This window comes from Triticum aestivum, chromosome 5B (assembly GCF_018294505.1).
Source record: "Triticum aestivum cultivar Chinese Spring chromosome 5B, IWGSC CS RefSeq v2.1, whole genome shotgun sequence".
NCBI classification, from domain to species: Eukaryota; Viridiplantae; Streptophyta; class Magnoliopsida; order Poales; family Poaceae; genus Triticum; species Triticum aestivum.
The window spans coordinates 561,073,684-561,089,380 of NC_057807.1; the positions used below are offsets into that span (position 1 = coordinate 561,073,684).

At 42.9% G+C, this 15,697-nt stretch overlaps 2 protein-coding genes across 2 annotated transcripts; one reads left to right on the top strand and one right to left on the bottom strand.

Annotated features, from left to right (window-relative positions):
• Window positions 1–2,080: 2,080 nt before the first annotated feature.
• Window positions 2,081–7,460, top strand: LOC123116928 (uncharacterized). The gene is made up of 7 exons (XM_044537794.1): window positions 2,081–2,242; window positions 2,321–2,368; window positions 2,449–2,566; window positions 6,091–6,150; window positions 6,530–6,638; window positions 6,723–6,945; window positions 7,095–7,460. Exons 1-7 carry the CDS (start codon window positions 2,204–2,206, stop codon window positions 7,200–7,202), a joined length of 705 nt encoding a protein of 234 aa, XP_044393729.1. The 5' UTR covers window positions 2,081–2,203; the 3' UTR covers window positions 7,203–7,460.
• A 1,481-nt stretch (window positions 7,461–8,941) lies between these two features.
• Window positions 8,942–13,360, bottom strand: LOC123113227 (DNA repair protein recA homolog 1, chloroplastic). Its single transcript, XM_044534413.1, has 13 exons — window positions 13,070–13,360; window positions 12,273–12,364; window positions 12,111–12,186; window positions 11,961–12,023; window positions 11,734–11,863; window positions 11,073–11,158; window positions 10,864–10,989; window positions 10,683–10,787; window positions 10,558–10,614; window positions 10,404–10,466; window positions 10,254–10,330; window positions 9,620–9,692; window positions 8,942–9,296 (listed from the first exon to the last, which is right to left on the bottom strand). The coding sequence occupies exons 1-13, from the start codon at window positions 13,265–13,267 to the stop codon at window positions 9,195–9,197; spliced, it is 1,248 nt and encodes a 415-aa protein (XP_044390348.1). The 5' UTR covers window positions 13,268–13,360; the 3' UTR covers window positions 8,942–9,194.
• Between the last annotated feature and the right edge of the window lie 2,337 nt (window positions 13,361–15,697).

A 15,697-nucleotide genomic window follows, 5' to 3' on the forward strand; every position in this document is an offset into this window, starting at 1 on the left:
GTCATCATGCGGACCATGGTCGCCTGCGGGGTAGAGCAAAACGATATTTTAGAACCAAGAAAAAATTTGGCATGACTTTGCCTAAAAATAGGACCAAAAAGAATGCATAGTGCCAAAATTCTCGCCGAAATGGAAATGAATCAACATTCCGACAAAATATTGGCAACTATCGCATTTCAAATACCGGTACCTACAAACACAAACATATATGCAACACTACAAATATATGCAACACCATAAACATACATAGATCTAGCTAGGCCATAAAAAGTGCATATGCACGTTGTTGGAGGAAGAAAAAAAGTAGATCTACAACATAAAGATAGCTTTCCCCTTACTTACCTATCAAAAAAAGGTAATTTAACCACTTAATTTGGATGAATCTATGATGCAAATGAGGTAAGGAGGAGGAGGCAGCCGAGACAAGCTTGGAGGAGGAGGTGGAGAGAATGAAGTGGGGAAAGTGAGTGTGTAGGTGTGGCTGTCCAAAATATCTAGCTGGTCCCAGGTTACTAATGGCACATTAGCTGATGGTGCGCCATTAATAGTTTTGCAAAAAAAAATTATAGTAGTGGCACACTATGTGGCTGGTGCGTCATTACTAGTTAAAACTAGTAATGACGCACTGTGCCCTGGTGCGCCATTAGCATTTTTGGGGAAAAAAATTGTTACTAGTGGCGCACCGTGTGTCTCACACTAATGGCGCACCGACACATGATGCGCCACTGCTATATAGTAGTGGCGCACCACATGTCTGGTGCACCATTAATGGCCATATCATCTATAGCCGTTTTCCTAGTAGTGGATATTGTCTCGGGGTGGAGTGGGGCTGCTGCAACATCAGGGGTGCACGCAGGTACTGCACCCCACCGTAGCCTAGTGTGGCGTAGTGGAGCGGCGCGTAGGTAGTGTAGGCGTGCGATGGACGCGACCTGAGGATCCTTGGCACCGGAGGCGGGCATGGCGGAGGAGGGAGCGCAACGAGGTAGGCGTTGACGTGCCCAGTCCATGGATTCAGCTAGTTGGCTAGGCGATGGAGAATCAGGGCTTGCCACTGCTGGTGTCCGCACCAGGCGGCTTGGTGTTGCTACCCGAAGCGCCACCAGAGGTCGACAGGCTGGGAGCAGGATGTCGGGTGTGGGCGGCGAGGGCGCTGTGGGATTTGGAGAAGTCATTGCTGGAGGCCATCTCGTCCTGCACGAACATGCCCACAACGACGTCAAACGCCAAGGGGTGGGCGTCTTCTCAATGATCTTCGTCATCATCTCATCCAACGATTTGCCGAAGTTTTGCAGCTCATCCGCGAAGGACTTAGTCAGAAGCGGAAGGTGGAGATGGAAGAGTCGCCTTGGCAGATCCCATGGAGCTCGAACTTTAGGTAGAATTGTCGAGAGCGGCGATGGTTGAGGAACAAGGCCTCAATCGCCGACCAGATCTCAAAGGCAGTGGCCTCTCGATTGATGACGGAGCCGACGAGGGTCTCGTAGAACCATTTTTTAACCGCCTTGTTGATGATCTTTCCATGCCGTGTCACCGGCGTGATCATTGAAGTCGGGACAGATGTGGCCGGTGACGTCGCACTGATTGATTGTCTCCAACATGAGGTCACGCCAGACCTTGGCCCCTTTCATGTCCACATGAACACGCACATGATTGTGAATGTTGGCTCCCTCGACACGGATGGCATTGGCGAGGGCTGGGAAGGCAAGAAACTCGGGACCCGTGGCGCGGTCTGGAGGGGAAGAGGAGTGGTGACCACCGCCAAGGGTGGGGAGGCCGGGGAAGAGAGGAGGTGGGAAGAGGCGCAGAGGCCATGAGGAAGGAGGGAGCGGATCAAAAAACTGATACCATGATAGGAAATTAGTATGAGTAGAGATGCATCATGCTTGGCTTCCTTTTCTTGGGAATTAAGTAGAGGATACATCAAAGAGAGAGGAGGACTCACGCACACAACAACCTAACCACCAATCCTATCTCTACTGAGTGTGGCGGTGTAGTGCATGGCGCATGCATAGGAGATAAGGCCGTGACCGGTTCATCTCCTTGAGAATAGCTCAAGCCAACTAGTCTAACAACTTCCACATCAAGCGATGCATTCCCCAGTCCCCATCGCGCCGGAAACCCAGCCAGTGGCGGCGGCTCTGCTTCTCACCCACCCAAATCGCTGCAATCTCTCCCTGCCGTGACACGCGAGCTGGCGGCCATGAATCCGAAGGAGCTCTTCGAGCTCTTCCTCGGAAAGGTTAGATGGAGGAGGCGCCTCCGATTCCTCCTCCGTCGTCATGCAAGGGACTAATCTTCTCCCGCTGATGTGATGCAGGAGCGTGGGGAGGCGATTCAGGATCTGGAGATCTCCCAGCGGGCCAAGGTTTCGCTCCTGTTTTCACTTGTTGCTGTTGCTGCTACTGGAGTGGTGCTGGACTGGTGGTCTCTTGCTTCCCTTTGCAGGGTCCGCTCACACAGGCGGAGGACGCCACGCTGCGGAAATTCAGCACCGCCGCGGACGTGGCCTACGCCGCGGCCTCTACGCTCTTCACTCTTCCTATCTGTTTTACCATAAATCAAGGTGCCTCGACCTCCATCTATAATCATGAGATGCGAATTGCCTTTCAATCTCGATGTTTGTGAGCTACTCCCTCTGTTCCAAAATAGATGATCCAACTTTGTACTAACTTGAGTACAAAGTTGAGTCATCTATTTTGAAACGGAGGGAGTACAACACTAAATGAAATCCTATTTTATTCGACCCAGTGGTCCGAGTTATATGTTCCAGCAAAGATGTAAGTTAAGAGATCTGTCAAATTAGATAAAGAATGTAAAAAAGTACTAGTTGTTAGGTTGGTATGTTATTCAGAAGTACACCTATTATTCAGATTGGAAATGTAAGGCGAATTTACTAGTAAGGCTAATCATAGTGGAAAGTAACTTAGAGTAGTGTCATGCATATGACATTAGTCTATATTACTACCTTTATAATGGAAAACAACATAGAGGTAATATCCTACTCCCTCTGTCTGGGTTTATTAGGCTAAAGACAACTTCTCTTGGCCCAAGACACATAGTAATTTGCTCATATTAATTATTTCATTTCATTTCCAATGCACTCTCTCACATCCATGCAGCCAATGAAAGCTGGTCACAATGGGGAGGAACTTAGGAGTAACATCACACACTCCAATACAACTTTGCTTATGTGGCACATATTTAATGAAGAGAGAGGTGCTTGTGGTAACTAGCTAAGTTACCGGAACATCACACACTCCAAGAAACAATGAGTCTATAACCTAATAAATACATCGTTGCATGACACTACGGGGGTGTTTGGTTCAGGGACTTTTTAGTCCCAGAGACTAGAAAAAATCCCTAAAAAGTCCCTAGGAACCAAACAGGAGGGACTTTTTCTACAGGGACTAGAAAAAGACTCTACTGGAGAGTCTTTTTTTATTAGTCCCTGGGACTAGAAAAAGTCCTAGGACCTCTGAACCAAACACCCCCTACATAGATGTTCCTACCCACTATGGAGGTAGTAACATAGTCTAGGGAAGTGTGTAAGTTACTAGCTTATGTTCTTGCCCATTGTGACCAGCCGAAAAAGCACGCATGCAGTGTATTAATTTCATGGCCATGGCATCAACAACAATGGTTTTCAATGCAACCAATAAAGTGGTTGCATGCATGCACCTTTCCAAAGCAAGGCCTTATAAAAAGGGACATGCTTGTGATGTTGTGAGGCTTAATAAACTCGGACGGAGGGAGTAGGTAGTTGTATTTATTGGCATGTAGACTCATATTGCATTGGGAAACGTTATGTGATGGTAATATAGGAGCAAGTACAATAGAGCTGAGTCAGCTGGCTATAAAAAATAAACTAGTATATTCTTGCTTAGTTGGAGGAAAGAGAAGAGGAGAGAGAAGATAAGCGGGCTCTTGGTGAAGAGCCAGCTCTAGCACGTGCTCCTAGACACTTTGTGAGAGTGAAAGGTGGGCCATATAATAAAAAAGTAATACACTCTTCTAATCAACTATTGTACATATTGGCTATAAGATGGGCTATAGATGACATGGCAATGGCTTATAGCCAGCAGTTGGCTATACTATTAACCATGCTCTAAGAGCAAGTACAATAGAGCTGAGTCAGCGGGCTATAAGGATTAAACTACTATATTTTTACTTAGTTGGAGGAAAGAGAAGAGGAGAGAGAAGGTAAGCGGGCTCTTCGTGAAGAGTCAGCTCTAGCACATGCTCCTAGACACTTTGTGAGAATGAAAGGTGGGCCACATAATAAAAAATTAGTACACTCTTTTGATCTACTATTGTACATGTTGGCTATAAGATGGGCCGTAGATGACATGGCACTGGCTTATAGCCAGCAGCTGGCTATACTATTAACCATACTCTAAGGCTAGTTCCAATGCATTGGTGCTTACATGAGGTGCTAAGCACATTAAAAACTTTAGCAACTAAAGCCCCCAATGCATAGGTGCTTAATTTGTTGGTGCTAAGCATCCTTCATTTAATGATTTTGCAACTAAAGTTCTTCATGCATTGGTGGGATCCTTCCAATTAAAGTGTTTTGCCTAGGTTCTCGTGCTTGGCATTGTTTCTTCCTGGGGTCACCATACTCATCTCTCTCCTCTTAATTACGTTGCCACATCAGACTTTTTGCCTACATGGCAGCCTTAGCACGTGTACAAGGTGGAGCACTGGGAGGGGCCTAATATGTTACTCTAAATACATCTCTCCTCATTAACTAGCTGCCACATAAGCAAACTTTTCTTGGGATGTGTTATGTTACTAGCTAAGTTACTCACACTATGACTAGCCTAAGAAGGTGCTTGGATCCAAGGGACTTAGAGGGTGCTTGGATACGTTTTAATCCCATAACTAAAAGTAGTGGGACTAAAACTTGCTAGCCTTACCCATGCTTGGATCTAAATACTAAAGAGACTAAAATCAAGTTAATGAGCATTTATTATCCTTCAAACCCTCCAATCTAGAACTCGCCTGTGTTAAAGGAGAGGAGTTTTTTTTTTGAACATAAAAGGAGAGGAGTTAAATAAGGAGAGAGAGGACTAATCCACATTTTAGTAGGGGTACCCCTGACTAAAAAAATTTAGTCTCAAGACTAGTTTTAGCCCCTCTTTAATCAGGGGTGCTTGGAATTGTAGCCTCTTAAAGAGACTATTTTTAGTCAGACTAAAATAAGTCCCTTGGATCCAAGCACCCTCTTATTTTAGTCTGACTAAAAATAGTCTTTTTAAGAGGCTAAAGTTCCAAACACCCCTGACTAAAGAGGGGCTAAAACTAGTCTTGAGACTAAATTTTTTTAGTCAGGGGTACCCCTACTAAAATGTGGAGTGGTCCTCTCTCTCCTCGTTTAATTCCTCTCCTTTAACACAGGCGAGTTCTGGATTGGAGGGTTTGGAGGATAATAAATGCTCATTGACTTGATCTTAGTCTCTTTAGTATTTTGGTCCAAGCATGGGTGAGGCTAGCAAGTTTTAGTCCCACTACTTTTAGTCATGGGACTAAATCGTATCCAAGCACCCTCTAAGACTAGTCATAATGAGGAGTAACTTAGAGTAGTAACATGCATATGTTACTACCTCCATAGTGGGTAGTAACATATCTGTTGTGTCATGCATCACTCTATTTATTAGGATGTAGACTCTTCTTTTTTTGATATGTGTGATGTTACAGTAACTAGCTATGTTACCGCATGCTCTCTTTCATCATTAATTACATGCCACATCATCTATTTTGCCTAAATAAGTGTAATGTTACCACTTACTCCCTCCGTTCCTAAATATTTGTCTTTCTAGAAATTTCAATAAGTGACTACATACGAAGCAAAATGAGTGAATGTACACTCTAAAACATGTCTATATACATCTGTATGTGGTAGTCCATTTAAAACTCTAAAAAGACAAATATTTAGGAACGGAGGGAGTAGTATGTTACTCCCACTGTGGGTAGTCTAACCCATATGGAATATGGGTATTCATAATGACGGGTATCAACGTTGGAAACCTGCAAAGCTAATCATTGTTGAATTTGTTGCTAGATGCTTACTTATACTCTTTTATGCAGCACATAAATTGGTTGCTCTTCCACCTCCGCATAGATTACTGATGTTGGGATACTCTGCTGGTAAATCTCGTGCCTTCTTAACCAGTTTCTGTCTTGCTGAAATCTCTAAATATGAAGAGAATATTTTAATTTAATTTGGAATCGGGCAGATTGGCTACTCCCAAGAATAAATCCATTCATGCACATTTTGTTCATATAAATCCTGTTGTTACTACCTATAAGGATTTAGGCTTGAAAAGTATCAAATCACATTGTTAGATACACTCGCAAGTAGATGGGCTTTCAAATTTTGGATTTGATTTACATCTGCTACTTTGTCCCTCCCTAGTTTGTCAAAAGGAAAACGGATTCAGGGGCATGAAGTAAGGACAGAAACTTTAGAAACGACATCCCTCTTTTTCACTATAAGTGCTAATTTTATGAACCAATGTGTTACCAGGTGGTGCTTGCGTGATCGGGAAGTTGGCATATTATCAGTGCCTTTATGGATGTGCTATAGATATTTTGAAAAATGGTGAAGAACGCATGAAGATGGAGCTAGCTAACATGTGTGGATCATTAACTAATGGCGCTTTATTTACTTTCATTGCCAGACAAAGATACTTTATATTAATAATTTGTTTCATTTACAAAATACTTACTAAGCATAGCAATGAAAAAAAACTTGTTAAAGCTGTTAAAAAGCACTTCATAGCTGAGCATCTGTTCAGTGATCACCATCAAGATGGTCCACTTTTCAGCTGGCGCCAACGCCATTCATATGTGGACAACAGTTTTGTGGAAAGGGAGAAGGAGACTGAAGCAAATAACTCTACCGGGGCCAGATCAATTTCTGGACAGACAATTGTAGACACTGTGAGTTACGACCAAGTAATTTTGCAGTTTGTTAGATCCAATGAATCCACATCGTTAACCTATGAAACAAAAATGTAGAACTTTCTCCTCCCCTCAATTTACTAAATAGCTAAAAAAACAATATTGACCTAATTTTATGTTTGTTGCAGATTGAAAAGGATCCATTGGCTTGTATTGGCTCTCCAGACATCAACAAGCTGTCGGTGGACAAAAGCACCATTCTGACGAGACAACAGCTGCAAGCCCACAGAAGTTAATTGCCGGCATCGTCCTAGGCATGCTGAGAAAACTATGCTATAAATTCTTAAGGATCAGAAGAAGCGGCATTTTATATGGCGACTTGAACTTGATTTCTGCTCTTATATTCCATAGGTTCCCGTGTTCTTATAGTCATTGGCAAATGGGCACTAGAAGTCTTATTTGCCTAATGTGTCTCCTTGGTTGTTGGACCTTCCTGAATTGTATATGCAAGTACCACAATGTACTTGTAGACATGCTTAATGCATTCTCTTTTCGTAATGCATTCTCTTGAATTTAGTAAGTATCCTAAATTTAACATAGAGGCTTATATTCCTAGAAAACTCCAAGATGCTTGGGAACCAATTATTAAAATTTGCATAGGTCCGTACTATTGCAATGTTTTATGTGAATTGGGTGCTAGTATTTCTACTATGCCTAAAATACTTTTTTATATGCTTGATCTTGGAAATATGGAACCTAGCAATTTGACCATTAACCTTGTCGATTCATCTAGTAAGAAAGCTCTAGGAAGAAAAGATGATGCTAAGGTTGAAGTGCAACTGAATATTATTCCCACTGATTTTATTATGAAGTGTGATTTTACTTGACCTATTATTTTGGGTAGACCTTTTCTAAGAACTGCAGTGCCACGCTTTTCTCCCCTAACCTAGGCGGTTAGGATAAACTCTCCCCTCTAGACTTCAATGGCGAGCCCATGGACTCGCCTCCCCTCTGCCAGTCGCTCTGTCGATCGATGGCGGGAGGGGAATTTCGGTGCCTCCGTTGTGGTTAGTAGTTTAGGTCGGGTTTTCTAGTCCTCGCAGGCGCGGCGCTCACGAAGATGGCGACGCTTCTTCTTTGAGTTTGTCTTCCAGCCTTCGATCTTCCTCGAGTTCGTCCGTCTGGACGTAGTCGACGGAGCTCTGGCGTAGATTCCAGCTGTCTATTTGGCCGTGGTGTTAGGGTTTCTCGTTATATGGTGAGATTTGGTGTTATGTGCTTCAAATATATGCAAGGATTCAACGGTGACGACTGCGGCTCCAGGGCACTGGTCCTAAAGGGGCATGTGCACACAAGGTCAAGCCTTCTGGTAGGGGAGCGGCGACAGCGCAGTAGTGGTCGTTTGATGGTCTTGGAACATGGATGTAATTTTTATTATGTTTGAGATGCTATATACTTCCGATGAACTTTTATAATAGATCTGATCATTTTCGCACACACAAAAAACAGCAGGCCCAATTCACATGAAGGAAGGCACTTACAAATTCAAGTTGCCACAGAATCAAGCTTATGGCCACTTCCCTAAAGAGGAGTTCAAGCGTACAAGTGGGAAAGGTCAATTTAGGTGACCTTTCATAAGCTTTGAACAATGGATAGAGGTTACAAAGCCTTGATTTAGGCTTTAAACAAAAGCACTTGTAATACAGTTTATCTTTGTGCAGTTTACTTTTAGTACAATAAGACGCCATGCTTAGTCTTCATTATGGTTTTAGGGGAATTTTCTGAAATTGACTAGGTATAATTTCATATCTTGTCGGTTCAGAACGGCCCGCCCAGCCTGGGCACACCAAGCCCTGGTTGCTCCCCTGGGTGTCATTCTTTTTGCATTGTGTTCTATTTAGCACCCTATTACTGTCCTGATTTTTTATATCTACTTCTGGCAATAATTTTCTGCGTGAACAATTATTTCAATTTCTAGTGCTTCAAGCTTAATGTTTTGATTGAATTTTCATATGAGATAAATTGTCGTTTCCCATGATTAACTTGTCAAGCCCTTTTTAGTACTGGTGGATGGTGGTACATTGTTGCTGTTGTTACAGCAAACAACCAACATATCAAAATCCTAAGAACACAGGGTGTGCCACTGGAACGTTCGCTTAGCTTCGGCGAAGAAGGGCCACTTTTAGCCGCTACAATTCTGATGCTAGACGCTATGGGGTCAAAATGCCTGGAATTGCGGTGCTAGACAGATGGGTTAGCGGTTCGTCTTCGGGGCTTGATGTTTGTCGTCAGTCATCATATACTTCTTCCTCCTCGGGTTGTGACGACGACTGCCCGAAAGCTAGCATGGCCATATGCCTGGTTCCTTCTGGTATCATGGCTCGGACTACCTGCAAGTGTACCAAGCGTAGTTGTAAATGGCTCGGAAAATGGTGTGACGCTAGTACTTAGAACACGATAAGGCCAAATGTTCATTAGATAATTTCTTTTTTTTCATGAAGTACTTTTTTTTGTTTAAATGGCTAATCAATAGCAGGCGTGTCCAAATGTCTGAGTCACATGGTGACGGCTTCGACTTATGATGTGTATATGACTTGGGAGCAGGTAAATAATACGGTATGAAATGTTTCAGATCAGATAGTGGTGAGGTAAATACTCGCAGATGTTCTAGCAGACTAATGTCTAAACAGCCCAGGTGTACAGTCAAACAAACCTTTTCTATCTCATCGCAGACGGTTGGGTTCTCTCGGAGATACTGCAGTGCCTTTTCTCTACCTTGACCCAGTCTGCACACAAAAAAGAGGAGCACATGAAAGCAACAAATTTACAGTTTATCAAAACAAAAATGAAATATATCATTGTTATTTTAATTCGAATGAAGTTACAAAATAACATAACTACGATTATGTTCCTGATTGGAATGTGCAAATCCAACAACAGATTTCCGAAGCACTATATAGAAACAATCATTAAAAGATTAAAACACAAGGAAATTATGTGAGGCCACCTTGGAGTTTTCTGGTTAGTTTCCTGTACAGATATATGTAACAGATGTTCATATCCTCATAATCCTCAAATTTAAGCAAATGAACATGAAGTAGAATTCAGACAGTATAGGCTACATAAAGTTACTGGAGTTCCACAAAAAGAGGAACAGGAATTCAGTACATATGATGTGATATGATGGTTCTCCAGAATCAAAGGGCACATATAACCAGCCGAAACACATGAAGTTCACATGGTAATAGGACTGGGGAGAATGGCATGAAAGGATAGCTGCTAGAAGGTTGTGTTTTGCTAATACATTCACAAGCCGTAACGAAATTCTTCTAAAGCTACTGGCATACCTTATATCTTTGTAACTATACCATGAACCCTTCTTTGCAACAACTTCCATCAGCTCAGCACAATCAAGAATGCAACCCTGTATGAATTCTCTCTTTAGCGAAAGATCTAGTGAGATCCAATGGGAATAGCTGAAAACTTTGTACACCAACCAGTTTACTAACGCCCTCCCCAAACATGATCTCGAATTCAGCTTGCTTGTAGGGCCTGGATACCTTGCAAAGAACAAAAGAAAAGACACTCATGCCCAATGTACAAAGTGTGGAGCAAAATACAAAACAAGAACTAGACATCTTCACGACATACTTTACTCTTCTGCACTCTGACACGGACCTTGACACCAATATCTTCATCTCCCTTGGCCTTGGCAAAATAAGATGAATTTTCTCAAGTCATGTCTTACGGAAGGTGAAATATTTTGTTTATCTTACAGATTTTATCTTCCCAATGTGTCGTATCTCTAGGCGAACTGATGCGAAGAACTTCAAAGCTATCCCTCCACTAGTGACTTCAGGGTTCCCATAGAATACCCCAATCTAGAAAAAAACGAAATTTATCACATGACGGAATAAGATGGAAATGAACAGTGAGCTGAAAGCTAATGTAGAACACCTTGTATCTTATTTGATTCAAGAACATTAGAGTACAACCAGCCTTTGACGCATTGCCTGACATCTTTCTCAATGCTTGACTCATCAGACGAGCTTGTAAACCCATCTGCTGCATCCCTATCTCACCCTAGCAAATAACTGAATCATATTTTTCATGCATCATATTGAATACAAATCTATACTAAAAACAAAAAGGAAAGAAAATCATACTTCAATTTCCGCACGTGGAGTGAGAGCTGATACTGAATCAATACAGATGAGATCTATTGCTCCAGATCTGCACATGCGGTCCGCAACTGGTAGAGAAAGAGACATATTAGTCAAATCACGAAAACAGAAGTCTCGCAACCTCTAGGCTATGTTTGGCATCACAGGTGGATTCTGATAATCCTGTTTGCACACCATAACTAACTATACCTTCAACCTAGCAGGTGCTTGAAATAGTATACGTACCAAAATAAAAATAGATATGTATGAACACATTAAAGTTACAATCCAAGAATTTCTGGTCATCAAATCAAAATACGTCTATGAATAAGAGTTAACTTCAGAAGGGCCAAATCATTTTTTTGGCAAAAGATGCTAAAAATATATTAGATGCCACAAATGCCAGGAAAATTATAAAGTTGAAGTGTCATTAATTATTGTTACATGCCCATCAGATGGTAAAAGATAAAATGTCACGCAAAAGTTCCTCTACTTCAATAGAAACTCTGTGTGCGGAAAATACAAAATAGTCACTAGTATGCGAAATATCCAAATTAGTCGCTACTCACTATGTAACCCTGTTTACAGGACAATATTATAACAGATGCAAGTAAGATTATTCAAACAAAAGGTACTGAACCCTCATAAGTAAAGAATGTATTACTTTCTAGTGCCATCTCTCCATTGTCAGGCTGGCAGACAATCAGATTTTCAATATCTACACCAAGTGCTTTTGAATAAGCTGGATCAAAAGCATGCTCTGCATCAACAAGCATGGCATTTCCTCCTAGCTTCTGCATATAGGATGTCGGGAGTTTTAAATGTCGTTAAGTTCTACGGGAATCATGAAATATACAATGGCGTCATACTCTAATACAGGAAGAAAAAGACCTGTATTTCAGCAATGGCATGCAGAGCTAGAGTGGTCTTTCCACTGCTTTCAGGACCATACACCTTCAATTTATTGTAAAGTTGCAAAAATCAGAGCAAATGGTGATCCAAAGGTGCCACGATGAACAAGAATAAACTATAGTAAGTTACCTCTACCACTCTTCCTTTTGGAAGGCCACCGCCCAAAGCAAAATCTAGTGTTAAGCAACCACTCGGGAAAGTCTCACTGGATAACAAGGTAACAGCAAGTATGAATAGCATGCATGGAACTTATAAGGGGATTTTGATACATTTAAGCAATTAAGAACATACACAAAAGCACCACCAGCACTGCCTAATCTTGTAACACTTCCTTTTCCAAAAGAATTGTTTATGTCTGTCATTGCTGCATCAAGAGCTTTTTGCTGTACATGGAATTGTAAAGAGTATGTCATTTGTCTTGATAAGAAGCAATAATTAACTATTTATCTGCACCAACTTGGGAAAAAATAGCATAGCTATTTCACAAAGAATGCCACAGCCTTGTACGGACAAAACTGACATGCCTATATAAAGTCGAGACAGGATACCTCTCTTAGGAAACATCTATACTGAGAATAATACATCTGAAGTTCAGTATATAGAACTAAAGCATTGTTTACAGTTTTATCCCCAGTAAATTGCGCAGCAGAGGGTTGTCTTTTGAAGTTCACTGTCATTATTCTTGTCCAAGTCAAACTTAGCATAACCACAGCAGCCAATAAGAGAAACCAGTAAGAATGTAAGATGTCAAGCAAATGCTAAACTATAAGACAATAGTTTCCTGAAGTATCGGAAGTACACTCCGGTCACTGCAATGCCACCATGCACCCTAGGTATTCGACACAATGCACAGCCCAGGAAAAGCAATATAAGCAGCAGCAGCAGCAACCTATGTCGTAGAAAAGGCTACAATTGTTCTTGATTCAAAGTTCCACCTCACCGCGGCGCCACACTCCAGGCTCTCAGCGCCAGGGGAACGCGCCGCGCCTTACCCGGACCGTACATCACTTGTTCGGCCAAATGGCGGCCAGAAGAAACGAAAAATGGAAGGGAGATAACAAGAAACGAGGAACGGGGAAGCTTCTTACGCGGTCTATCAGTCGAGGGTCGTCCTCGCCGGAGAGCGCGCCGTTCCCGACGCTGGCAACGAACTCACAGCGCAGCCGGCGGCTGCCGCGTCCGGAGGCGCTGCTCGCTGAGGCGCACGGCGCGGGGACTCTCCTGCGGGGACGGGGCAGGATGGCCGGGGTGAAACGTGCGGCGGCGGCGGCGGCGGCTGTGGCCATTGGTTGCGTGGCGGCTGAGGTCCACGGGGCCGCGTGCTCGATTTGTCGGGGTGGAGTGAAGGGGGAGAAGTGCTTCAAGAAGTTCGGACAGGGAGGGTTTAGAGCGGCGGATCGATCGCATTTAGATTCGTGCAGCGACACGGTGAGTTTAGGCCTTTTGGTTCATGGTAGGGTATAGGAATGTCCTAAGAATAGGAAAGCTGTAGAAAATGAAACGGCATGTATGTTAAATTTTATGAACATAAAAAGGAGATGTCATTTGGTTCATATGATCGGACATTTTTCTCTGTTGAGTCCAAGATAATGTACTTTTTTTCTCCTTTGAAATATGAAGGATAGAAGTCAATCCTGTATGGAAATGTGATTCTATTCCTATAAATCAAAGGACTAAAGGAATATTTTCTACGGAAATCCTATAATACATAATTCTTATAAAATTCATGTAAACCAAAGGAGGCCTTAATTTTTTTTTGAGAAAACATCTGATCTATTCATCTCCAATCATAGCAGTACAAATCAGAAATAATAAAAAATTACATTCAGATTCATAGTCCACCTAGCGACGACTACAAGCACTGAAGCGAGCCAAAGACGCGCCACCGTCATTGCCCCTTCCTCACCGGATTCGGCAAAACTTGTTTAGTAGACAGTCGACAATCGTCGCCGATGAAAAGTAGCGTAGATCAGAAGGATTCAACCTGAAGACACACGAATGTAGACGAACGACGAACATATCCGAGCAGATCCAGAAAAGGTAGATTAACCAGAGACACACCTTCACACGCCCACCGACGATGCTAGACATGCCATCGGAATGGGGGCTAGGAGGGGATCACCTTATTGCATCTTCAAGAAGCCGCCGCCATCTCGCCTTCTTTAGCAGGATATATACCCTAAGAAAACTCGAAGTAATATCTAAAAAAGTCGTGTGTTCTTTGTGCAAACATCTCGGTGGTGGATACACCATTGCGGAAAAAAGTCTAGTGCTCTATTCCCAAAGTGGTCAGTCGTCTTGGGCAGCGGTCCATGCCAAAGAGCTTATAGTGCTTTGGTCTCGTCGATCTTCACATGCTGAAGGGGAGGGGGGAGTAGGGCCCTTCACAGTTGAAAGATCGTGGATGTCGCATAGCGGGAGGTGAATAGGCGCTTTAAAATAGTTACGGTTTAGAATTGAACAAATGTGAAATAAAACTAGCGGTTAATTTGTGAAGCACAAAACCTAAAAAGACTAGGCTCACCTATGTGCACTAACAACTTATGCTAAGCAAGATAAACAACTAGGTGATAGCAAGATATATGACAAGAAACAATATGACTATCACAAAGTAAAGTTCATAAGTAAAGGGCTCGGGTAAGAGATAACCGAGGCACGCGGAGACGATAATGTATCCCAAAGTTCACACCCTTGCGGATGTTAATCTCCGTTTGAAGCGGTGTGGAGGCACAATGCTCCCCAAGAAGCCACTAGGGCCACCATAATCTCCTCACGCCCTCGCACAATGCAAGATGATGTGATTCCACTAAGGGACCCTTGAGGGCGGTCACCGAACCCGTACAAATGGCAACCCTTGGGGGCGGTCACTGATACGTCTCCAACGTATCTATAAGTTTTGATTGTTCCATGCTATTATATTATCAATCTTGAATGTTTTATATGCATTTATATGCTATTTTATATGATTTTTGGGACTAACATATTAATCTAGAGCCCAGTGCCAGTTTCTATTTTTTTCCTTGTTTTTGAGTTTTACAGAAAAGGAATACCAAACGGAGTCCAATTGACGTGCCAATTTTTAATGATTTTTTATGGACCAAAAGAAGCCCCCGAAGTAAAAGAGTTGGGCCAGAAGAGTCCCTACCCATCCACGAGGGTGGAGGGCACGCCCTACCCCCCTGGGCGCGCCCCCTGCCTCGTGGATGACTCGGAGACCCCCCCCCCCTGACGTGAGACCGACGCCAACAATTCCTATAAATACAGAAACCCCCGAAAAGAAACCTAGATCGGGAGTTCCGCCGCCGCAAGCCTTTGTAGCCACCAAAAATAAATCGGGACCGTGTTCCGGCACCCTGCCGAAGGGGGATCCATCACCGGTGGCTATCTTCATCATCCTGATGCTCTCCATGACGATGAGGGAGTAGTTCACCCTCAGGGCCGAGGCTATGTACCAGTAGCTATATGTTTGATCTCTCTCTCTCTCTCGTGTTCTTGATATGGCACGATCTTGATGTACCGCGAGCTTTGCTATTATAGTTCGATTTTATGATGCTTCTCCCCCTCTACCTCTTGTAATGGATTGAGTTTTCCCTTTGAAGTTATCTTATCGGATTGAGTCTTTAAGGATTTGAGAACACTTTATGTATGTCTTGCGTGGGATACACGTGGTGACAATGGGGTATTCTATTGATTCACTTGACGTATGTTTTGGTGAT